Here is a 26838-nt window from a genome sequence, read left to right on the forward strand (position 1 = left end):
ACCTTCTCCCACTACTCCCCCTTGTGGCCATCTTCAAACTTAATGAAGAATTCATGCTTTGATACTCAAATCTATCTGCTGAAATTTTGTTTCCCGGAAAACAATATACCAAATTTGGTTCGGGATCAATCGATAACTTGTGATCATATCGTGATGCCCATTTCTCCGCTAGGAATTGAATTTGAAGCATGTAATTTGCCTCGATGTTATCAACTGAATCTTGATTCAAGCTGAAGCAATAGATATCATTTTGTAGTCTCTTTCACCATCAAAAGAATGGAAATTTTGATCACTGAAGGATACACCTTCTAATGATATGCAACCTCGAGTATCCAAGTACTTCAGGTTTGATGGAAGCTCTGAGAGTAATTTGAGGCTCTTGCAATCAGTCATTGTCAACTGTTGAAGATTATTTGAAGGCTCTGAAGAAAAGGACACTTCTAAAATTTGAGTTTTAGATAAGTCTAAGGAATGTACCTTTCTTGGAATTTTTGGGAATTTGACAATTGGACAATGTCTCAAATCCAATGTTTCAAGTCCGTCCAGATGCTCAATTGAACCAGGCACTTCTTCTATTTGAGTGAATGGTAAATTTAAGTGATTCAACATCTTTGGGAGTTCAGTAAGTTGACCAAACTTAAACAAAACTCACAGTTAAGGCTTTCGAGGTTGATGGCTCCTAATAGATTAGGGATCTTCCTTAACTTATCGCAAAAAGAAACGTCGATTTCCCTTAAATTAACAAGATCCTGTACAAAAAACATATAAAATAATTGTATTACTTGTAAGCATTATCTATTTACTTTAGTCGCATAACATATAATTATAAAATATTAGATTTGATGATCGTGAATTCACTAAACAAATTTTCTTCTTTAAAAGAAGTAGAATATATTATTTTAAAATCTTTTATACTTAATTATATATTTTTTCCTAGATGAAGGAAGCATAAAAGCATATACTTGAAAATCTTCATTCCAGAGTTGTTCCATACTGCCCCCAAATAATTTCAACACTACAAGATTCTTTGGATTAAAATTTAGCGATAAAGATTTGAAGGGATAATAGTTCCACTCAAGATACCTCAACTCATTTGGAAGATATACAATATCAACTCCATTTGTAGGTTGTTTCTCCGTCCAACGCCAATAAACATCAGATTTGACATATCTAAGATTAGACATGTTCTCAAAACATGTAGGACTTAATAGGTTATCAATACGAGACATGTCGAACTTTATTCCTTCAATTCGGTCAGTTCCCTGATATAAAAATCAATTTACCAAAGTATTAGTATAAAAAGATTACATGCATTCTAGTTAAAACATAAATAAATGCAATTATATTAGGAAATGCTTACACTAATTGGACATATCATTAAACATGTTTGTTTTTATTGTCTTTTTATATAAAAGCAGTGCATTAGATATGTAACTAACCCAACAAACACTAGAGCAGATCCTATGCCATATCCTAAGACATATATTTTAAATAATATCAAGTGTGTGTGCGTGCGTGTATATATATATAAATAGTGTGATACTGAACCATAGGACATCATACGAAAGGGCAAAATGAATATAAATACAAACAACTCTTACTTTATTATTGTTGAGCACTTGATACACGTGCTTAGGATTCCACAGCCTTTTACGCTTTTCTGGGTATTCAGATTCTTGATCAACAATATCTTTACCCATTTCTTCAAGCATATCATGCATAGAAATCCGCCCATAAGAATTGATGTCAAATAGGCACTTTGAATATAGCTTAGCACCCAAAATCTTAAGAGCAAGTGGACTGCCATGGGCTAACCGTACAAACTCGTAGGATAGATGTAGAAAATCAACAGAAGGATTCAACTGCTTAAATGCAGTAATAGAAAAAAGTTGAAGAGAATACTTCTCATTTAACTCTTCCACCTTATGTATTTGGGTGGCTCCTCCATTCTTCAACACTTGTCTATCTCTAGACGTTAGAATGATTTTACTTCCATCACCAAAATGTTTAACACCCATCCAGTCTACTTGTTCTGGGTCATACACGTCATCGAGGACAACAATTACTCGTAAATTGTTCAGCCTCTCCCTGTAAGGGTACCCTATGGAAGGGGTGTCTATACGAATTTCTTTGTCCTTTAAAAGTATGGAAAGAAATTCGTTTCGCACGGATTCCCTCCCTTGTTTTTCTATTTTCCCTCTAACATTTTGAAGAAAGTGACAACCTTCAAATGTGGTAGAGACTTCCTTATAAACAGCATCAGCAAGAGTGGTTTTGCCAATACCACCCATGTCCAGAATAACTATTCATCAACTTATTTAATACATATTCAACTGACGCTACGTAATGTAAGGCGCGAATGGTCATCCATCTATAATTTAATCTATTTAATCTAAAATCTAAAATTTATCACCCATTAACTTAATAATTATTATCAGACATTCTTTCTTAATATTATTGATGTAATACTGTTTCTCACAAAGCGCGGATTGTCATCTGCGTCTTTACAGAGTTCTTTTCGAACTAATGCCAAGTCAAGAAAGGCGCGGATTACTATCTGCGCTTTATTCGAACTGACGCTACATAATGTAAGGCGCGAATGGTCATCCATCTACTATTTAATCTAAAATCTAAAATTTAATCTATTTAATTGAAAAAAAGGTAAAAGTGAAATTGATAAAAGAAAAATAAAAACATTAAAAACTGAATTTATATTTTTAAAAAAAATATATTTAAATCTTGAGAAGGAAATGATTTTATATTAAGGTAAATTACATGGATGACCATTTATCTATAGGGTTGTGTCAATATAGTCATTATTTTGAAAATTTCACCAATATAATCACTTAACTATTTAATTGGTTTTAATATAGCTGTTAATATTTGATGGAAGTGCTGACATAGTAGTTAATAAGATTGGTATAGTTACATATTTAATCCTCAATAGTTACACATTCTATTAATGTATAGTCATAGTTTTAATTTAATTAAAAAATAAATCATTTAATCAGGAGGTGTCACATGTCAATAAGTTATTTTAACACATTTTAATAGTGACATGTGTCACACCTTATTAGAGAGTTTTTTAATTAAATTTAATATTTAATTCAATTAATTTTCCCACCAATTAAGTGGTGAGGTGTGACCCTGAAAGCTTGATGCATTTGGTTCAATTCCTCTGAACAATAAATGTTTACTCTCATTTTTCTCTTTAAATTGGCGGTGATATATGTCACCACCTAATTGATGAGAAAATTAATTAAATTAAATAACAAAATTAATTAAAAACTCTTCAATTAGATGGTTACACATGTCATTATTTAAATGTGTCAAAATAACCAATTGTATGACTTTCTTTTTGAATTAAATTAAAACTAAGACAATTTTTTTTGCTCGGCAATTATAATTTTTATTAATATAACTATAAAGACAATAGTCAATGAGAGTGTCTCGTTAAAAACCTCTCTAATTCTAAAAGGATGAAAAAAAATACATTCTCCCCGACAATATAAAAAGAGTCAACACCAAACAACAAAATCACCCAACAAAACACAACCCCAAGCTTACAACACAATCAAGCATTGGAACAACGTTCAAAACAAACACAATCAAAATCTGCTGAACGTGAAGGCACCCTGCAACAACCTGCTGCAATCAATATACCTTGCAACACAAACATAGATAACAGATTGCAACTAAAAACACCTGTAAAACCCATCAAAACCTATTCACCCATGCCAACAGAGCAAAAACAAAACCCCAAAAAACCACCCTAAACCACTAAAACATGAAGCAGAACCAAAGGTTAACTGCAAGTATTCAAATCAACCTCAACCAAACCTAAAGCAGCCACAAACCAGACCATGAATCGCCACAACATAAGACAACGAACAAAAAGAAAATTCTTCAGAACGTTCTCCCCACTTTCCACCACGCTTTGATTAATTCTGTCTACAAAGACCCGCATTTGCAAGAAGATCAGCCATTGCAATTTCGATCTTGAGACATGAACAATTTCAAAGTATCGAAGCAGCACAAATAAACCAAAAACAATTTTGCTTCTCCTCGCAATCGGACTTGAAAGCAGAATTCTAATAATTCATCTATTGTCCTAAGTTACAACCAAATCACCCGCCACCAAACTCTTGTTGACATGACCAATTTATTAACCACTCCCAGACAGTGTTTTTCTCGTTCCAGCAAGCATCTTGCAACTAATCTCCCATACAACGTCCTGCCAGCTTCCATTGCCAACAATTATTTCTACAACAACCAATTTCCTTTGAAGCATCCTGTACAAACGGGGAAAGACATATCTAATATCCTTAGAGCCACACTAACAATCCTCTCATAACATCACTGTTATCTCAGCTGAAGCCATTCATCCTCAACAAAACAAGGCGGTTCCTACTATTTTCCTGTCTGAACCATGTAAAATTCCTCCCGCTAAAGGCATACCAAAAGATCACACTCAGCAACGAACGTGTTGAAAGCTGCAATCTCAGTTTGACTAAAAGAGCAGCCAATTCTCTCACTATGGTTTCGAATGGCATTAAAGTCACAACCATGAATCAATTATTAATTAAATTTCCCCTCTCAACCATATTCTCATTCCATAGTGAGCCTACATGACAAGGAGCATAAGCATTCAACACTGAGCAATTCGAAAACTGTGAAGCATACCTCCCTAATAAAAGAAAGAATATGTCCTTTAAAAAACGACTCTTATCCCACACAGTCAGCAGAGCCCCAACATTACCCACAGCTTTCGAGAATCTAAAATCGACAACATCATCGCACCAAAACCTCGCTATATTCGATTCAGTCAAATCTCTTTTTTAGTTACTTGAATCAAACAATCACACTTATACATCCTAACAATCCTCCGCAATACAGAAATTATATTGGAGTCATTAAATTTTAATATTGCTTTAATTAAGGTTATTATCGTCATATGATATTTTATGTGTATTTTTCCTAGTAAGTTTGTATCTTTGGATAAGATAATAACACATGATATAATTTAATGAAAACTATATATATATATATATATATATATATATATATATATATATATATATATATATATGTGTGTGTGTGTGTGTGTGTGTGGATAGATTATGATGTAATTTGAACCTAAAATTCTAAAATTCTTAAGGAGAGTATAATATTTAATCATAAGATTATTCATTATTATTTTAATTTTAATAAAAATATTATTTAAGTTAAAGTATAATTAAAATTAATTTTATTTATCTATTTTATAAAAGTATATTAATTCTAATAAATTACAAAATGATATAATAATATATTTTGAACATTCCAGAAGTTTTAATGCCGTGTGTCAAGTCACTAGTGGGACCATCTTAAAGTATTGATTTGAATTACACAACAAGCTTAATGGTGCATGCAAGAACTATAAAAAATGATAGGCGGAGCGAGGATCACTCTAAATCTCATGTTTACAGATTTTTCTTCACAAATTTATCTTATAAATTAGAGTCACCGAAAAAATAAACACAATATCAACAATAAAAAATACAAATGACAGGAACAAAAGGAATCGAAAACGGTGGAGTTTATGCAGCAATCTGCATGATTGTCTTTTTTGCTCCGATCGTTCAGTCTCAGAGTACACAGATACCAGAGGACAAATCCAAGGTAAATGATTGGTTCAGTAGCGTTATCAAGCCTCTCAGTCAAAGGGCTGGCACTTTAGACCCAGAATTGGTTCAGGCCGAGGCTGAACCTAAAATCATAAAGGTTAAGCAAGGTGACGGTGGAGATTTCGCTACCATAATGAAAGCCATTGATAGCGTTCCAGCCGGGAACAGCAAACGCGTTATAATATCTATCGGACCCGGATCTTACCAAGAGAAAATCACGATCCCTCGAGACAAGCCTTACGTTACACTGGTGGGGGACCCCAAAAACATGCCCAATTTGACATTTGATGCCACCGCCAAGGACTATGGAACTGTAGACAGCGGCACTCTCCACCTTGTCTAATTACTTTGTGGGTGCTTATCTCAACATAATAGTAAGCTCCAGAATTTAACCAGCACATATGCTTATATTTTAACTCAAATTATAATTGATGTTTAACTTTATAGAGATAGTAAGAGAATATTTTGAGATATTTTAAATAAATAAATATCAAACTTTAGTACACATGAGATATTATGTATATGTATCCTTAGCATGTGGTTGCATGTATATGTTATCTAGGGTAGGCATTGAAATCTAAATTTCTTTAGATTCATTGTTTATTTTATTGATGATGTCTAATCTGAATTTTATTTGTATACGTCCATACAAAAATTTCTATTATTAATACATATGTACATACCCTAGAATATATTTCATGATGAACATGATGATCTATACGTTTATAATGGATTATTATTCTTTTCACCAATAGAAATAAAAAAAATTGAACATCGTTAAATCTCATCTTTTACACGTATTATACATGTTGATATCGTTTTATTTATTTTCTCCACTTATAAATTCTTAACAACATGTTCTTCCTTGAATTGAATACATTGTTAACTTTCAATAATTTGTTATTATACATAGAACAGTGCTCCGAAGCCTGATGGGAAAAGGGAAGGAGCACAAGCGGTTGCCTTGAGAGTATCCGGTGACAGATCGGCATTTTATGGCTGCAACATATTCGGTTTTCAGGATACAGTGTGCGATGACAGGGGGAACCACTTCTTCAAGGATTGCTATATTCGAGGCACCGTTGATTCATTTTTGGAAGTGGAAATCTTTATATCTGGTATACAGTTAGAAAACACATGAAATACGATATATATATATATATATATATATATATATAGATATGCCAGAATTTGATTGGAAAAGTGGGATGCAGGACACGGAAATATTTGTAGAAATAGAACCGAAACTTACAGTAATCACGGCACAAGCTAGAGAAAGTTCATCGGAGGACACCGGGTACTCCATTGTGCACGGAAAAATCACCGGAACGGCAAAGGGTTCATTTTTGGGGAGGGCATGGAAGAGCAGTCCGAGAGTTGTTTATGCTTATACTGAAATGACCGACGTTGTGAATCCTGCCGGCTGGTCTCATGACATGCAACCAGAAAGAGCCAAGTAAGTTGATGGTCACACACTAATCTTATTGATTAATTATGATAATGATAATTATTTTTTTGTAGAACTGTTTACTATGGAGAATACAAGTGCACTGGGTAGGCGCATCTTCCAGTGGGCGGGAGCCATTCACCAAGCAGCTAACCGAAAAGGAAGCCGAACCATTCTTGTCGCTTGACTACGTTGTTGCCACCAAATGGCTGCTCCCTCCTCCGATGATCTGATCAATCTATTGTTAGAGTATACCTAAAGACCAATCATATGATGATTGTAATAATACATTTATTTACCGATTTTATTGAATAAAGGCATTGCCACTATTATTATCAGTTATATGTCTGTGTTTAACAAAAACTGAAAGATAATAAAGTCCATATAATAACATTATTATTATTAAAAGTTTCATAGTCAAAATTATTATGGGCATGAACAATAATAATACGCTTAAGACTAACATGTTATTTAAGACTAACAGTTAAAAAAGGCCATAAAGAGGTGGCGCCTTGCTTTTTGGAGATCGAAAAAGATCTTGTTCGTGTCAGAGGAAGGAAGAGTAAGACTCCTTTGCACTATGTAAGTAAAGTTGCAAACCAGGACTTCTTTCTGGATAGGTTTCTAGAGGCTTGCCCTGATAGTATCCTGGATGTTACAACTCAAAATAGCACTGCTTTGCATATAGCCGTGGAAAACAGAAGGCTAGATGTTCTCCAAGTCCTACTTAGGACACTTATGAAGACAGCCTATCATCGAGAAGTGGTGAATCGAAAGGATGAAAATGGCAACACAGCACTGCACATAGCAGCTAGCAGCAATGAGGCCCAGGTTTGACTCCTTAGTGTTAATAATTAATACTACATTGATTGTTTTGTACTTTATAGAGACGATTAATTGATTAATGTAGCTTTTTTATATCTCAAACTATCAATTAAACAGATGCTTAAACTACTATTAAACTGCAAGGCTGATAAGCATGCCACTGATCAAGCTGGTTTGACGGCACTGGGTGTTTCCCAACAACATGGTTACACAGAAAGCATTACTGGTTTGCGTGGTTGCTTTATTCAAGTTGTTTCAAAGTTTATACCTAAGTTGGAGAAATAAACCGCCAGTTATGTCACCAAAGCATCGTCACTGATTTTCCGTGATATGGATAATATATCAGGCGAGAACCGTAATGCATTACTGGTAATTTTAGGATTAATGCTTCTAACTGCAACCTACCAAGCCACACTTAGCCCGCCTGGTGGTGTTTGGCAGGGTGGAAACGCCTCAAAGAAATTGGGGATATCTGTCATGGACCCTTCCCAGTTTCTTCTTTTCTATATTCCGACCTATGTCGTCTTCATCGTAACCTTTTTCCTAACACTATCCCTGCTTAAACCTTTTCCCTATGGTTTCAGGACAGCAGTTCAAGTGCTACTTGCTTTTCTTGCAGTATGCTTTCACCAATCAATATCTTTCATTGTCCCAACCTCTTCAGCATCAATAATTCTCTCTCCTCTCGGGGATCGTTTTCATCTTAATGGCGTTCATGTGTATCGCATATCAAGTGTCGAAATTCAGTGTTTCGATAGTGGGATGTTGGATTTTACCATTTCACTTCTCAGGTGCTGCAATTCAAGTGTTGTTTTTATTTGTTTTATGTATGATGACTTTGACCCCATAAACTATATCATGCACCCTATAGAATCAATAGGATCGTGGTTAGTCTTTCATCTATGTCGATTCTGCATAAAGCGGAGCACTAAATTGTGTAACTATTTTAAACTTTAAATTTGTAATTAATCCAAGTTTAAGGTGACACTTCTGGTTTATAACGTATCTGCTTGAAATATGTTGAATGTTTTTGTATCATCTTTGTCGTGGAATAAAAAGCAGATATTGTTCAAGAACATATTCCGAATCTCCTTGCAGCCACCATTGCTCCTATGAATAAAACCAAGCCAATTTCCTTCTTGGACGATCTATTCTATACCTAAAATAGAAGACAGGTGAAGAAAATAATTAGGTGCAACTATCACAGATTATTGAACAAATTGCCCATTTTATGTGGTTGGATTTATCACATCTCATGACATCAGTGATGGTGCACCTCTCTGCATCCACGTAAATTACATCAACTCCACATTTCTTCACCTCCATATTCTTCTTCATTGAATGTGCCATGTTTGATGCAGAATTGAAACGATGCCTCCTCATAATCTTGTCTTCTCTAACCATATCCTTACCACACAGAATGTACACATGATCACCCATGCAAATACCATTCGTCCAATGCTTTGCCTCGCAAAATAACTCACTTTTGTACTTTTCAAAACCACCGTCACCATCACTACCACTGGCGGCTACCAGTTGATATTCACAGATAAATTCAAGATCTTTAATGCGACCGCTGTCAGTGAGATCGGCCACAAGACATATAGCAAAAACCAAGAATCTGCTCCCACTACGCCCACTTGGGGCTATCTTCAAATTCAAGGAAGATTTCATGCTATGATTCTCAAACCTATTTGCTGAAATTTTGTTTCCCGGGAAACAACAAATCAGTTTTGGTAGGGGATCCGGAGAGAACTCCTTATAATATCTTGATGCCCATTTCTCACTTAGGGATTGAATATTGAGCATGGCATTTGCCTCAATGTTATCAATTGAATCTTGATTCAAGCTGAAGCAATTAGAGAATATCATAAACATGTAATGAATTAGGACACCATCATATTTAAATTTACAATTTAAAAAGATAACATCCAATATAATCCTTGTCGTAACCGGTTTTCGTCCGGTTATTTTTCTATTAGTAGTTTGATTAGTTTATAATTAATTGGTCGTTACATAATATGTGATAAGCATTGAATGATTTTCATTTAGAATTGAATTTTTAGTAAATTTTAGTCACTTCATTTCTTTATTTATTGTAAGAGATTGACATATTTATTATCAATGTGCTTAGAAAGGTGTATTTCAAGTATGGGGAGTGACTAGAAAAATACAAAAATGATGTGTGTTCATATTGGTGATTCTTGATTCTCATGGACCTAGGTATTGCATCATTTTTCAAAGATATATATCAATACGAAGAAGCTCATGAGTTCCTGCAATGCATGTTACATAGGATTGAAAGCTGTTGACTAAAGCCCATGAATGATTTGTCCTTTGTTGATGATTGTCTCATTAAGAAGGTTTATCGTGGTCGCCTGGTTAGCATAGTTTAAATGTTGCAACTTGATCATGGGTCGTTATTAGTGACATTTTATATTATTTGATGAAATTATTAATTGTCATTTAATATAATTTCTAAGGTGATGTATTTATTAATGTCACTGTGTATTTAATAATATGTGACGAAAATATATATCGGCATATTTGACATTTAGTGACACACCTAGCGTGGCGTTCATCGTGACGTTAAATTTACGTCACAAAATATAAACAGTGACGTAAATGTAAAGTTTCGATGACGATATTTCATATTCCGAATTTGTTGTAGTGAGGTAAATTACACTCTTACTCACTGAACTTTACTCTCTCTCCTATTTCAATCACCTTACTTTCAATTTTTTCAATTTGCTCACTGAACTTTAGACATTGAGCTTTTTTTTATCACTGACATGGACTATTTTATTATTTTCTCATATGGCTTGTCATGTTTTTATTAATATTTTAATATTATTTAGGATTATAATGAAAAATAAATTTAAAAATATAATTAAAATTCAATGAGTAAGCATGCAATTTACTCTATGGTTATATTTTATACCAATCCCATAGTTAAATGGTCATTCAAGTAGTTTACGCTTATATAGTTTGTTTGTTTGGCAATCGATCGTAAAAGAGCTGGACCAGCTTTATTTATTTAATTACACATTGCATCGCTGCATCAAATGAATGGGTTAAGAGCAATGTCAAGTTTACTTGGTAAACTACACTTCAATTCTTTTTATATAGTATTTGTGCATTAGATTCCATGAAATGGTTAAAAAAGAAAATAAAACAAAGATAACATCCAATGAATTAGGACATCATCACATTGACTACCATAATAAAATAACATTATCTTATTTGAAAAAAAACGACGAGAAATTTGACAATGGTATCCGCATATCTCGAATAATTAATAAGATAACATGTAATGAGATAGGACACCATCGTTTACTTGGTAAACCACGCTTCCTTTTTATACTATATGATGCAAATACACAAATTGAGCATTGGTTTAATCATATTAGCCAACTATCACGAGTTATTGAACAAATTTCCCATTTTATGCACAACTATCCCAAAGGGTACCGGTTCCTCAAAAATGGTATATCACTTTGTAAATGACAAGCAATTTATAATGCAGAGCACGTCAGACTCATCCTGCTTGGTTTAATCAAAGCACTTCATTTTATCTCTTTGTGCTGCATATGCGGCTCCCTAGTCCCTACAATCATCCAGCCAAAAACCTCATCCATAATTATCCAAAAAAAAAATTAGGCCTCATTGAGGAAATAATCCACAAGGTTCTGGACTCGTTCAAAGTTTGTTCCCGTATGTTAAAATTTTAAGTAATCTAAAACTTATCAGATAACCATATCAGAAGAATACAATTGCCTGCCACCAGCATATTTTTTTTATAGGAATGATGATTTATTAAAATCAAGAGACGAAGAACAACTTATGAGCCTCATTAAAAACCACCTTAATCTAATTGGAGGAAAAGAGTGCTACATAAGAACAATACAAAGAAAATACCAATATCGAAAGTCAGGCTTACATAGACAACAAAAGCGAATAGAGACAATTCCAATGGAAAACATTGCAACCGACCGAACAAAGCAAGAACTACAACCAACTAAAGATACATATCAAATCCATCCGAAGAGGCAACGTTGACTACATCAGCTCAAACAGAGACAGCACACTTTGATGATCGTGAGAAACAATTTCCATTGGCTGTCACCAGCATATTAATGAAAGTTGTTTCCTAGCCTTACGTTGTGGTGATATCCATTCGTATTAAGAGAAAACAAAGGACATCATCAAATCATATTAACATCCATAAAGAGCAATACATAGGATGTCAATACAAGAGAATTCTATAACCTTCAATATAACCTCCATCCAGACAGAGAGTTTAAACAGATATGAGAGAGGAAACCATACTTTCACTCGGATTTCCTTCATAGGGTGAGGTGTCCACGTTACTCTTATATTGGTCACAATATACCCCTGAAATAAGAAATAAATACTGGAGAATTTAACATCCACTAATCCCAAAAAAATTCAGCGAAATGAGAAGCTTAAATGCTTACCTGCAAACCATAACCACAAACCATAATTTGATCTCCTTCATGGTGAACACCGTTAACCAATACTGCAGCAATAGTTGTGAAATCAATCTCACCGTTAAATGCCCTAGACAATTTTTTAAAAAAACAAAACTTCTAAGTGTAATTATGTCACTCCGCCGTTAATGACTTAACAAGACGATAACGTGACTGCTGTGTGTCGTGACGTTGTTGATGTGATTGCCTCACTAAAACGACGTTTTTTGATGTGACTTTTTGATGCTTAAAAAGCCCAAAACAACGTCGTTTTGTTTATGAAAAACTATACTTTTAAAGAGATTCAAACTAAAAACCTTTATGAAATAATACTAAACACCCAACCACCAATCTAACTTAAGAATTTATTATAATCTTAACAAAATTAATATATATATATATATATATATATATATATATATATGTTAAATAGCACCGATTAAGTTATATAACAAGAATAACATCGCCGTCATCAAAGTTGAACCTTGTAGGACAGCGTTGATAATGGTTTTTTCAAGAGAGTAGCTAGTGTTGATAATTGTACTTAAAAGTAAATGTTAGTATAAAATTGACAACATTAAATACTTTATGTTATAATGAGTCAAGGCTTGAAGTTTACTAATATCTGTTGTAGTTTACCCTTAAAAAGTGATGAGAAGTTTATGAATGATATCTATGTGTCAATGAATAATTAACAAAATATATCTAATGAGTCAAGACTTTATCACGTTAGCCAACGTGACACGATAACATTACCTTGATTTTTTAAATCACAAAAATAACTTTGTGATGCACGCCTTTATATTTATTGAAACACAAAAATATGTTAGTAAAACTATAATAATTAATAAATAAACATGTTGTACCTAATTGTAGGAAAAAGAAATTAAATAGGTTACCTAACAATTAAACATGTGATTTAAAGATTAAATTGAGTAACTTACGAAATCAGAAGGGCCAGACGTGAATTTAACCAAAATAAAAATATACTACACAGATCATCAGGACCAACGACATGGATGCTAGTGCCAGCAACAACATGATCAATGCCCTGTATAATGATATGACAAGAGATTAACTAATACTAATTTATTTGTGCATTTATCAGATGTATTTCTGTTTCCAATCACCTGTGTCCCTGTGCCGGTTTGATCCCCTTCTTGTTGTTCTGAATTTGATATAACAAGAGATTAACTAATAATCTATTTGTGCAGTTATCAGATGTGATGGAGAAGCAAATGTATTTCTAAGTTCCAATCACTCGACACTGTGCCGCTTTGATCTCCTTGTGCTTGTTTCTGTAGCTGAATGGTGATGGGGTTCCATAGTGTTAGCATCTCCTTGAGAATCAAAATTGAGGTTGGATTTATCACATCTCACAACATCAGTAATGGTGCAACTCTCTGCATCCACGTAAATTACATGAACTCCACATTTCTTCACCTTGATATGTTTTTCTTCATTCTTAATGAGTGGGAGAGGTCGGATGTAGAATTGAAACGATGCCTCCTCATAATTCTGGTCTTCTTGAACCATATCCTTCCCACATAGAATGAAAACATGATCACCCTTGTACATGCCAAACCAACCATCTTTCTTGAAAAACAATTCACTTTTGAACTTTTTAAAACCACCATCGCCATCATTACCACTGGCGGCTAACAGTTGATATTCACAGATAAATTGAAGATTTTCAATGTAAATGCGGTTAGTGAGTTCGGCCACAAGATATATACCAAATTTGGTTCGGGATCAATCGATAACTCGTGATCATATCGTGATGCCCATTTCTCCGCTAGGAATTGAATTTGAAGCATGTAATTTGCCTCGATGTTATCAACTGAATCTTGATTCAAGCTGAAGCAATTAGAGAATATCATTTTGTAGTCTCTTTCACCATCAAAAGAATGGAAATTTTGATCAGTGAAGGATACACTTTCTAATGATATGCAACCTCGAGTATCCAAGTACTTCAGGTTTGATGGAAGCTGATACATTTAATTGCATTAGTGTTTCAAGCATAAACACATGATTTTGACATATCTTCCAGTGAAGAGAGAAGATGTGTGATGTTAAAATCTCGATGATTGAGCCAGAATAGATCCATGTATCTAAGGGCTTTCTGACGAGTTTTCACGATGAAGATGAATTTTCAGAAATTTTCTTGAACTCAGAATGTTCGAGTATAATATTTTCAACCATACATTAATGATTGATAATGTTTGATTTTCAGGTTCTACCTTTGAAGCAAATCAAACTTGAGTCTTCACGAAAGGGTAGTGAAGCAAATCATCTGAAAGTCTTCACAAGGAAGTAGTGAAGCAAATCTGAAAATCTTCACAAGGAAGTAGTGAAGCAAAAGAAGATTATTCGAGTTCTTACTCCCTGAAGAAAAAGAGAGCGAGCCCGTAGGAAGATTATTGTTCGAGTTCTACTCCCTGAAGAAAAAGAGAGCGGATCCGTAGGAATATTATTGTTCGAATTCTACTCCCTCAAGAAAAGAGAGCGGACCCGTAGGAAGATTACTATTCGAGTTCTACTCCCTGAAGAAAAAGAGAGCGGACCAGTAGGAAGATTACTGTTCGAGTTCTACTCCCTGAAGAAAAGAGAGTGGACCCGTAGGAAGATTACTGTTCAAGTTCTACTCCCTGAAGAAAAAGAGAGCGGACCCGTAGGAATATTAATGTTCGAGTTATACTCCCTGAAGAAAAAGAGAGCGGACCCGTAGGAAGACTACTGTTCGAGTTCTACTCCCTGAAGAAAAAGAGAGTAGACTCGTAGGAAGATTACTGTTCGAGTTCTACTCCCTGAAGAAAAAGAGAGCGAACCCGTAGGAAGATTATTGTTCGAGTTCTACTCCCTGAAGAAAAAGAGAGCGGATCCGTAGGAAGATTATTGTTCGAGTTCTACTCCATGAAGAAAAAGAGAGCGGACCCGTAAGAAGATTACTGTTCGAGTTCTACTCCCTGAAGAAAAAGAGAGCAGACCCGTAGGAAGATTATTGTTCGAGTTCTACTCCTTGAAGAAAAAGAGAGCGGACCCGTAGGAAAATTACTGGTTGAGTTCTACTCTCTGAAGAAAAAAAGAGCGGACCCATAGGAAGATTATTGTTCGAGTTCTTACTCCCTGAAGAAAAAGAGAACGGACACATAGGAAGATTATTGTTCGAGTTCTACTCCCTGAAGAAAAAGAGAGCGGACCCGTAGGAAGATTATCGTTCAAGTTCTTACTCCCTGATGAAATAGAGAGCGAGCTCGTAGGAAGATTATTGTTCGAGTTCTTACTCCCTGAAGCGATAGAGAGCGAACCTGATTTTGGAGAATTTTTCAAGTCCCACTTATCTTGAAGTTGCAGTGAAGCGGATTCATCTTCTGAATTTTGCATGGTCGGACAAACTTGGCCATCTTTTGATCTTTGCTCTATTCTTGTAGTAGAATAATGAGCAAAGAGGGGCAGCTGTAGATGCTCGATTTGTTCGGGATTATTTGAATTTAATTCGGGTTTATTATTACTAATATAATTTTAAGTTTGGTATTATGTGGTTATTAATATATATATATATATATATGGATAAGTAATTAAATAGTTAAATAATTAAATAATTAAATATATTAAACATGCACTAATATTGTTATTGTTGGTATAGGCCTAAATCAATCCCAAACAGACTGGACCAAATAGGCCCAAGTGGAAATAACAAGCCCAGTTGTTACATGCCTAACTCTGGAAACCCTAAACCCATTAGGGTTCCCTGTCACCAGCCTCCAGCGCCGTATCATGAAGGTCGTTCGATCTGTCATCAAGATCCAACGGTTCCCAGCTATCTTGTGACCCCCGAGCGTGCCCAGAGTCTCGAGCCAGCATGCGCAGATCCCCCAGGAGGAAGATCGAGACAATGCGCCCAGTCCTCCACGAGCCTCGAGCCAGCATGCATAGAGAACCCCGAGGGAAACCTATACTTGTCGGCCACCCACTGAGACAACCACTGCTGTGACCGAGGCCACCATTATCGTCACCCGTGCTCACCATTCTCGAACCGGGGAGTCCTGCACACAAAACAGCAGAACACGAGGAAGCAAGCAATAATAATAGATAACCACCAAATAGAAAAGGAGGTGGGGGATAACCACGAGGGAGGGGTTATCAGCATTCACCAGTGATTACAAAGCATAAAACCAGAGAGACCATTAACAACCAGAGAAAACTAGAGAACACGAAAAAATACACATCGAAAAGGGACATCAACAGAGAGAAAATGAACCATCATCACCAAAAAACAAAACGACCAGTTATCAGTGAGAACCAACAGAAAAGAAAACAAAGAAAAAACTTTACCTTCCGGAGTCGAAGAGAGGAACCGTCGCGGCCGTTTGAAACCCAAGCCCCGTAGAGCTACTAATGGTAATCCACCATTTTCTCTACTTTTTCAGTGTGGGTTTCACTGGGTTTAGATGTAGGAGTGGAGCGGTGGCCTTAGGGTCTAGGTTTACGGTTTGGGTTTTGCTCTGGTGAGGCGAGGATTTGAGGTCTAGGTGGTCATAGGGGCTCGTGGGTCTCGTCGGGGTTGTTTGGTGGTAGCAGCCACGGCGGCTGCTATATTGGATGCTAAGGTGGTTCGTTTAGGGTTTGAGAGGAGCAGTGGTCGTGGCGGCTGGGAGCTTTCCCTTAGGATTTGGACCAGAGAAAGAAGAGAGAGAGAATGACTGAAGGGAGTTTAGATCGAGGGTTATAATGAATTTAAGTTTAGGATTAAACCCTGAAAATTCCATATATCTGGTTAGTGAAGCGACGTCGTTTAATGGTTGGCTGAAACGATGTCGTTTCTGCGTCTAAGAGGGAGGGGAAATTACGTGAAGGGTCCTGCTGGATTCGATGTGTTTCGTTCTAATCTTTGATTTGAATTTTATTTGGGTTTTTGATTTTATCTTTTAATTTTAAGCGTGTTACACTATAGTCCGGAATCCTGTTAGGTCGGTTTTATTGTTGTTTTTACATTGGATGCATAGTTTTAGAAACTTGCATTTTGATCCTATGTAATATTTTGGTTATATCATGTTTGGATTGCCCATAAATGAAAATGTTCTGAAAAAGAACCTGTTGTTTACTTTCTTTATATTTTAGTCCCCTATTTAATATTTTACGCATGATTGTCGATTTTATTTAGAGTTATTTTAAATGTATGCATGTATATAGTATTCTGAGCATGTTGTTAGTATTTTTATATTTAGGTGTAGTGTTTATAGCATGTTGACCTCATTTGCATAACTTAACCTCTATTACATAATCAGATTAAGGGTAATATCCTCCTAATTTAAAATTGTTTACATGGTTTTTCATAACTTACTGGATAGCCATTTTAGACGACTTTAAATTAAAAGTGTATCCCATCATTGTCACTAAAAAAGTTGATTCTTCACTTTAAAATTTTGGGAGTGAAAGAAAAAGAAATATTTGGCTATTTAAATTTATTGAGAAACGGTCTTTAGAACTGACCTAAAGATCTGGTCTCAATATTTTTAAATAATCGAATATTCTTTATTTTTCTAATGACTTGGTAATTTTAATTTAACCTATTTCGTTGTTTTTGCATGTTATAAAATTCGTATTTTGTTGTTTTAAGGGATCAAAAATTAAATTAAAGTTGAACTTGTAAAATTCGTTGCAAAGACATTAATTAATCGACTAGGTACCAATTTAGGGCGCTGTGGGGGTGCTAATCCTTCCCCACGCGTAACCGACTCCCGAACTCAGATTCTGATAACGCAGACCCCTATTTGTCGTTTTAATTAAAATTAACTTTTATTTAAAATGACAACGTTTTTGGGTGTCCAATCACACCCTAATCAAAGATTGGTGGCGACTCCTCGAACCGTATGTTTTATTTTAAAATGGAATCCCAAATTTTTCGAAACGAGATGTTTTCTAAAATCGTATTGTTTTTAATTAAAATTCAATCGTAAAGAGAATAATTAAAAATGATGTGGTTTTCAAAATTTCGCTTCTTTCACCTGAATAAAAAATCGTTTCGACAAATGGTATTGTGTCAGTTTGGACGGTTTGCTATGGTTGTGAGAAGTTAGCATATTTATGTTATCATGATGTACTTTTTTTCCTCCACTCAAGTTTAATTTTTTTAATGAGGCTCATTATAGTGTTTTTGTTTTGCTTGTATATCTTATTTTTTTTAATTAAACTAAGATGATTACAAAATAATATTTATTCTAATTACTCAATCATTTGATAATAAACGTCCAATCACTCTACTACAGTCGCAGGTGCTCGAACCTGTGTCCTCTAGGAACAACAACGATTCGTTTAACAATTAAGGTAAGTTGGTTTGTGTTGTTTATATATCATAAAATACAATACAAAATACCCTTTTCAAAAAAAAGTTTATTCTTTTAATATATGGTTTGGTGATCAAATTTAGTAGATGCATATTAAGAATTCAATAAAAACAAAAAATAAAAAATAATGACGCCAACATGGGATCATAATAAATGTATGAGCTTTCTCAAATTTATCTGGTAAACTACGCTTCATTTTTTATAGCATTGTCAAGTTTACTTGGTAAACTACGCTTCTTAATTATACAAATTAAGCATTAGTTTAATTTTTAATATATGGTTTAATCCAAAAACGATTTGCAACCTTTCAAGTCAAAGGTTGTCATGTCAATAATAAAAATAAGTGAACTATCAGAGTCATTTCAAACATTTTTGGGATCCTGAACGAAACTAAAAAATTGGTCATTATAGAACGAAAGTATATTGCATTACTTTGAATAATTAATCTAATCTTACATTAATAAAGCATAGGAAAATGGATAAATTAGGGGGGCTAAATTATAAAAGTAAAAAGTGGGATTGAAAAAAAATTAAGGGTCTCATTTTATAAAGCTAAAAAATTATATTAAAAAATTTACGGGCCTCAATAATAGAAGTAAAAGTGAGATTAAAAAAATTAGAGGCGTAAACTATAAAAGTAAAAGGGGATTAAAAAAAAGAGGCACCAATTATAAAAGTTAAAAGTGAGATTGAAAAAATTAAGGGTCTCAATTATAAAGATTAAAAGTGAGATTGAAAAAAAAATAAGGGCCTCAATTATAAAGATAGAAATTGAGACTAAAAAAGATAGGGGCCTAAATTATAAAAATTAAAAGTGGGATTGAAATGATTAGAGACCTCAATTATAAAGGTGAAAGTGAGATTGAAAAAAATTTGGGGCCTAAATTATAGAAGTAAAAAGTAGGGTTGAAAAAAAATTAAGAGCTCAATTATAAAGGTAAAAAATGAGATTAAAAAATTAAGAGCTTCAATTATACAGGTAAAAAGTGAAATTGAAAAAAATTATAAGCATCGATTATAAAGATAAAAAGTACACGAATTGAGCGTTAGTTTAATCGTCTATTGTAGTTTGGTGGTACCAATACAAATTTCTCCAAACTGTCCGGTTGGCAGCTCTTGAAAGCAATCTATAGTGATACACGGCATCTTGTTGAAAACAAAGTGGAATTATTAAATTGGCCTATGCCTTCTATGTTGTTGGGAATATCTTGTTCAACATCATTTGCTCATCTCATCAAAGTTGCACATTTCTTCATCTTCGTAGCTCGATTCATCATACCCTGGTCTTCATCCACACAGGCCACTGCATTTCTCCACCTTGATATCATCAAACCTCATCTTTACCTTCTTCCAAACAGCCGAGGGTAGATACCTACATGTAGAACGATTGCATATCATCCATTCATCCTTGATTGCTTCTTTGAGATCTTCCACATCCTCATCAGTAACGACATAGGTACTAGTGCCAGCAATGGCATGTTCAACGCCCTGCATAATGATATAGCAGTAGATTAACTAATAATTTATTTGTGCAGGTATCAGATGCAATAGAGAAGCCAATATTTTGCTAAGTTTCAATCACCTGTGCAGCGCTCTTGGTACCCTGTGCCTCTTTTATCTCTTTGTGCTGCATATACGGCTCCCCAGTCCCTACAGTCATCCAACCAGAAAGTCCCATGAAAGTTGTTTCCTAGCCTTACCTTGTGGTAATATCCATTCATATTAAGAAAAAACAAAGGACATCATCAAATCATGGCTTAACAGGACGATAACATGGCAGAGGTGTGTTGTCGTAATACTAAACACCCAGCCACCAAATTATCTTAAGAATTTATTATAATCTTAACAAAATTAATATATATGTTGAATAGCACCGATTAAGTTGTATAACACGAGAGTAGCTAGTGTTGATAATTGTACTTAAAAGTAAATGTTAGTATTAAAATTGACAACATTAAATACTTGATGTTGTAAATGAGTCGGGGCTTAAAGTTCAATAATATCTGTTGTAGTTTACGCTTAAAAAATGATGAGAAGTTTATGAATGATATCTATGTGTCACGAATAATTAACAAAATAACATCTAATGAGTTGGGACATTATCACGTTAGCTAACGTGACACGATAACATTACCTTGATTTTTAAAATCACAAAAATAACTTTGTGATGCACGCCTTTATATTCATTTAAACATAAAAATATGTTAGTAAAACTATAATAATTAATAAATAAACATGTTGTACCTAATTGTAGGAAAAAGAAAATTAAATAGGTTACCTAACAATTAATACATGTGATTTAAAGATTAAATTGAGTAACTTACGAAATCAGAAGGGCCAGACATGAATTTAACCAAAATAAAAATATACTACACAGATCATCATCAGGACCAACGACATGGATTCTAGTGCCAGCAACAACATGATCAATGCCCTGTATAATGATATAACAAGAGATTAACTAATACTAATTTATTTGTGCATTTATCAGATGTAATAGAGAAGCAAATGTATTTCTGAGTTCCACTCACCTGTTACCCTGTGCCGCTTTGATCTCCTTGTTCTTGTTTCTGCATCAGATATAACAAGAGTTTAACTAATAATTTATTTGTGCAGTTATCAGATGTCATAGAGAAGCAAATGTACTGCTAAGTTCCAATCACCTGTGATCCTGTGCCGCTTTGATCTCCTTGTGCTTGTTTCTGTAGCTGAATGGTGATGGGGTTCCATAGTATTAGCATCTCCTTGAGAATCAAAATTGAGGTTGGATTTATCACATCTCATAACATCAATAATTGGGGTTCCAATTACATGAACTCCACATTTCTTCACCTTGATATGTTTTTCTTCATTCTTAATTAATGGGAGATGTTTGATGTAGAATTGAAACGATGCCTCCACATAATTCTGGTCTTCTTTAACCATATCTTTCCCACATAGAATGAAAATATGATCACCCTTGCAGTTATGAATATTCCAACCAATTTCATCCAAAAACAATTCACTTTTGAACTTTTTAAAACCACCGTCACCATCATTACCACTGGCGGCTAACAGTTGATATTCACAGATAAATTGAAGATTTCTAACGAAATCAGTATCAGTGAGATCGACTACAAGACATATAGCAAAAACTAATAATCTTCTCCCACTACTCCCCCTTGTGGCTATCTTCAAACTTAATGAAGAATTTCTGCTCTGATACTCAAACCTATCTGCTGAAATTTTGTTTCCCGGAAAACAATAAAACAAATTTGGTTCGGGATCAATCGAGAACTCATGATCATATCTTGATGCCCATTTCTCCGCTAGGAATTGAATTTGAAGCATGGAATTTGTCTCGATGTTATCAACTGAATCTTGATTCAAGCTGAAGCAATTAGAGAATATCATTGTGTAGTCTCTTTCACCATCAAAAGAACAGAAATTTGGATCAGTGAAAGATACAATTTCTAATGATATGCAACCATGAGTATCCAAGTACTTCAGGTTTGATGGAAGCTCTGAGAGTAATTTGAGGCTCTCGCAATCAGTCATTATCAACTGTTGAAGATTATTTGAAGGCTCTGAAGAAAAGGACACTTCTTCTATTTTAGTGAATGATAAATTTAAGTGATTCAACATATTTGGGAGTTCAGGAAGCTGGACCAAACTTTTACACGAATTACAGTCAAGGATTTTGAGGTTGACGACTCCTAATAGATTAGGGATCTTCCTTAACTTCTTGCAAAAAGAAACGTCGATTTCCCTTAAATTAACAAGATCCTGTACAAAAAACATAAATAATTGTATTACTTGTAAGCATTATCTATTTACTTTAGTTGCATAACATATAATTATAAAATATTAGATTTGATGATCGTGAATTCACTAAACAAATTTTCTTCTTTAGAAGAAGTAGAATATATTTATTTTAAAAATCTTTTATACTTAATTATACATATTTTTTCCCTAGATGAAGGAAGCATAAAAGCATATACCTGAAAATCTTCATTCCAGAGTTGTTCCATATTGCCCCCTGATAAATTCAACACTACCAGATTCTTGGGATTAAAATTTAGTGATAAAGATTTGAAGGGGTAACACTTCCACTGAAGCCACTTTAACTCATTTGGAAGATATGCAATATCAATATCAATATAAATATCTCCATTTGTAATTAAATTAGCAGCCAACCTCGATAGAAATTCAGGGACATCAAATTTGATATATCAAAGATTAGGCATGCTCTCAAAACATGTAGGACTTAACTTTAGGTTATCACTATAAGACATGTCGAACTTTATTCCTTCAATTCGGTCAGTTCCCTGACATAAAAAAAACAATTTACCAAAGTATTAGTATAAGAAAGATTACATGCATTCTAGTTAAATCGTAAATAAAATGCAATTATTTTAGGAAATGCTTACACTAATTGGACATATCATTAAACATGTTTGTTTTTGTTGTCTTTTTATATAAAAGCAGTGCATTAGATATGTAACTAACCCAACAAACACTAGAGCAGATCCTATGCTATATCCTAAAACATATATTTTACATAATATCAAGTGTGTGCGCGTGCGTGTATATATATATATATATAAATAGTGTGATACTGAACCATACGACATCATACGAAAGGGCAAAATGAATATAAATACTAACAACTCTTACTTTATTATTGTTGAGCACTTGATACACGTCCTTAGGATTCCACAGCCTTTTACGCTTTTCAGGGTATTTAGATTCTTGATCAACAATATCTTTACCCATTTCTTCAAGCATATCATGCATAGAAATCCGCCCGTTAGAACTGATGTCAAATAGGCATTTGTCGAGCAAGCTGCTTAGTCCACTCACAGCACCTTTATACACGCAACTTAGAATTTTTTCTACTTCTTCTTTTGATTTCCCTTTAAAGAAGCATACTAAGTCGAGAAATATATCCTTCTGTAGTTTATCCAACCCATCAAAGCTACTCTTCAAAATCTGTGAAATTTTGGGTTCATCAAACTTGTTTACTTTTTCCAACTCACTTTTCCACTCTTCTTTAGACTTTGAATATAGCTTAGCACCCAAAATCTTAAGAGCAAGTGGACTGCCACGGGCTAACCGTACAAACTTGTAGGATAGATGTAGAAAATCAACAGAAGGATTCAACTGCTTAAATGCAGTAAAAGAAAAAAGTTGAAGAGAATACTTCTCATTTAACTCTTCCACCTTATGTATTTGGGTGGCTCCTCCATTCTTCAACACTTGTCTATCTCTAGACGTTAGAATGATTTTACTTCCATCACCAAAATGTTTAACACCCATCCAGTCTACTTGTTCTGGGTCATTAACGTCGTCGAGGACAACAATTACTCGTATATTGTTCAGCCTCTCTCTGTAAGGGTACCCTATCGAAGGGGTGTCTATACGAATTTTTTTATCCTTTAAAAGCGTGGAAAAGAATTCGTTTCGCACGGATTCCCTCTTTTTTTCTACTATTTTCTCTCTAACATTTTGAAGAAAGTAACAACCTTCAAATGTGGTAGAGACTTCCTTATAAACAGCATCAGCAAGAGTGGTTTTGCCTATACCACCCATGCCCCAGAGTCCTATTACTCGATTTTGCTTAATCAGCTCCAAAATCTTCTTTTTCTGATAATCTATTCCGATAAATTCTTCAGAAGCACTTCCAGAATAACTATTCATCAACTTATTTAATACATATACAACAATATCATTAATGTACTCGGCTTCAGATCTGGCAGATAATAAGAAAAATAAAAGTTAATAAACCAAAGATAAAGTCAAATAAAGAAGATGAGTAAAAATATAGTTTACCTGTCAAATTGGACTCCAGCTATATGCCACCCTTTTAATTTACCGGCTTCAGCAAAGGCAGCTTTCCATCGCTTCAGCTTCACTTTATCAAGAGACCTATCTGATTCATGGACATCATAGGATGCTTTGAAACTGCCACCAAAATTCCGAACGTCAGAGGGATCAACATGATAAAAGATGGGAAGAACAATTTGACCATGAGTGCTCTTGCGGTCCATGATATCGGAGAGTTCAGCCAAGCATGATTTTGAAGAAGCGTAGTCTTTAGACAAAACGATGATGGAGAGTCTCGATGCTTCGATTGCTCGAGAAAGTGCAGGTGAAATACGCTCCCCTCTTTCCAATTCTTCTTCATCGAAGAAGACACCAAATCCCTTCCCCTTCAAAGCTTGGTGTAGATGAGAGGTGAAGTTAAGACGTGTTTCTTCACCCCTAAAGCTCAAGAAAACTTGATACTTCATTGGATGAGAAGAGGAAGAAGAAGCCATGAAAGGGTACTGATTGAAGCAAAAGAGAGAAAATAACAGGGGAGCTCGGCTTGGCTTGTTTTATTCTGGTAAGAAAATAAAGAGTAACATTATTATTGGTGCCTGTTATTGACCCTGGAAGAGACTGGACGCGTTTTCGTTAGACTTGTAGCATTGGGGACGACTTTCTTTAGGCCTTTGTACCGAAATATCACCCATTAACTTAATAATTATTTATCAGACATTCTTTCTCTTAATATTATTGATGTAATATTGTTTCTCACAAAACGCAGATTGTCATCTGCGTCTTTGCGGAATTCTTTCAGAATTAACATCACGTCAAGAAAGACGCGGATTATTATCTATGCTTTATTCGAACTGACGTTACGTAATGTAAGGCGCGAATGGTCATTCATCTATAATTTAATCTATTTAATCTAAAATCTAAAATTTAATCTATTTAATTGAAAAAAAGGTAAAAGTAAAATTGGATAAAAGAAAAATATAAACAATAAAATCTGAATTTATATATATTTTTTTAAAAATATTTAAATCTTGAGAAGGAAATGACTTTATATTAAGGTAAATTACATGGATGACCATCTATCTATAGGGTTGTGTCAATATAGTCATTATTTTAAAAAATTCACCAATATAATCACTTAACTATTTAATTGGTTTTAATATAGCTGTTAATATTTGATGGAAGTGCTGACATAGTAGTTAATAAGATTGGTATAGTTACATATTTAATCCTCAATAGTTACACATTCTATTAATGTATAGTCATAGTTTTAATTTAATTAAAAAAATAAATCATTTAATCAGGAGGTGTCACATGTCAATAAGTTATTTTAACACATTTCAATAGTGACTTGTGTCACACCTTATTAGAGAGTTTTTTTAATTAAATTTAATATTTAATTCAATTAATTTTCCCACCAATTAAGTGCTGAGGTGTGACCCTGAAAGCTTGATGCATTTGGTTCAATTCCTCTGAACAATAAATGTTTCCTCTCATTTTTCTCTTTAAATTGGCGGTGATATATGTCACCACCTAATTGATGAGAAAATTAATTAAATTAAATAATAAAATTAATTAAAAACTCTTCAATTAGATGGTTACACATGTCATTATTTAAATGTGTCAAAATAACCAATTGTATGACTTTCTTTTGAATAAATTAAAACTAAGACAATTTTTTTGCTCGGCAATTATAATTTTTATTAATATAACTATAAAGACAATAACAATGAGAGTGTCTCGTTAAAAACCTCTCTAATCCTAAAAGGATGAAAAAAGTACATTCTCCCGACAATATAAAAAGAGTCAACACCAAACAACAAAATCACCCAACAAAACACAACCCCAAGCTTACAAAATCACTCCTGCAAAAAGGAATCACTGAAGTGCACGACAATACCCATTCTAAAAGCTCACCTAACAATTGCATGAAGAATAGAATAACTTGATGAGATCCTTTACTAATGACCTTGCATGTTTCACATTGTGGTTGGGCTATTACAAACCTTGTTAAACATGAGATAACTGCATGACAAACTGCATACACGAAACTCAAATCAAGCACGACACTCAACAGTTAACACGCCTCCTACAAATTAGACCTTCCAAAACGTTCACAGTTTTTTTTTTGCTCGGCATAAATATTTTATTGATGATAAAGTCAACATGTCCACGCCTAAACTGTGTGCCTCATTAAAAACCTCCTTAAACCTATATGGAGGAAAAGAGTACAACACAATCAAGCATTGGAACAACGTTCA

The 26838-nt window shown here is 34.2% G+C and overlaps 3 protein-coding genes and 1 pseudogene across 3 annotated transcripts; 2 read left to right on the forward strand and 2 right to left on the reverse strand.

Annotated features, from left to right (window-relative positions):
• Positions 1-5543: 5543 nt before the first annotated feature.
• Positions 5544-7347, forward strand: LOC120176657 (annotated as a pseudogene).
• Positions 7348-7541: 194 nt separating this feature from the next.
• Positions 7542-9058, forward strand: LOC120176618 (ankyrin repeat-containing protein BDA1-like). The gene is made up of 6 exons (XM_039183014.1): positions 7542-7545; positions 7598-7944; positions 8056-8164; positions 8285-8429; positions 8523-8729; positions 9001-9058. Exons 1-6 carry the CDS (start codon positions 7542-7544, stop codon positions 9056-9058), a joined length of 870 nt encoding a protein of 289 aa, XP_039038945.1.
• Positions 9059-19819: 10761 nt separating this feature from the next.
• On the reverse strand, positions 19820-22965 carry LOC120176653 (disease resistance-like protein DSC1). The gene is made up of 5 exons (XM_039183039.1): positions 22756-22965; positions 21439-22540; positions 21307-21345; positions 20358-20425; positions 19820-20263 (listed from the first exon to the last, which is right to left on the reverse strand). Exons 1-5 carry the CDS (start codon positions 22783-22785, stop codon positions 20063-20065), a joined length of 1440 nt encoding a protein of 479 aa, XP_039038970.1. The 5' UTR covers positions 22786-22965; the 3' UTR covers positions 19820-20062.
• On the reverse strand, positions 22965-25116 carry LOC120176652 (TMV resistance protein N-like). The gene is made up of 3 exons (XM_039183038.1): positions 24587-25116; positions 23432-24506; positions 22965-23082 (listed from the first exon to the last, which is right to left on the reverse strand). Exons 1-3 carry the CDS (start codon positions 25072-25074, stop codon positions 22987-22989), a joined length of 1659 nt encoding a protein of 552 aa, XP_039038969.1. The 5' UTR covers positions 25075-25116; the 3' UTR covers positions 22965-22986.
• Positions 25117-26838: the final 1722 nt, after the last annotated feature.

Source organism: Hibiscus syriacus, unplaced genomic scaffold (genome assembly GCF_006381635.1).
Source record: "Hibiscus syriacus cultivar Baekdansim isolate YM2019G1 unplaced genomic scaffold, ASM638163v2 tig00112249_pilon, whole genome shotgun sequence".
Classification (NCBI taxonomy): domain Eukaryota; kingdom Viridiplantae; phylum Streptophyta; class Magnoliopsida; order Malvales; family Malvaceae; genus Hibiscus; species Hibiscus syriacus.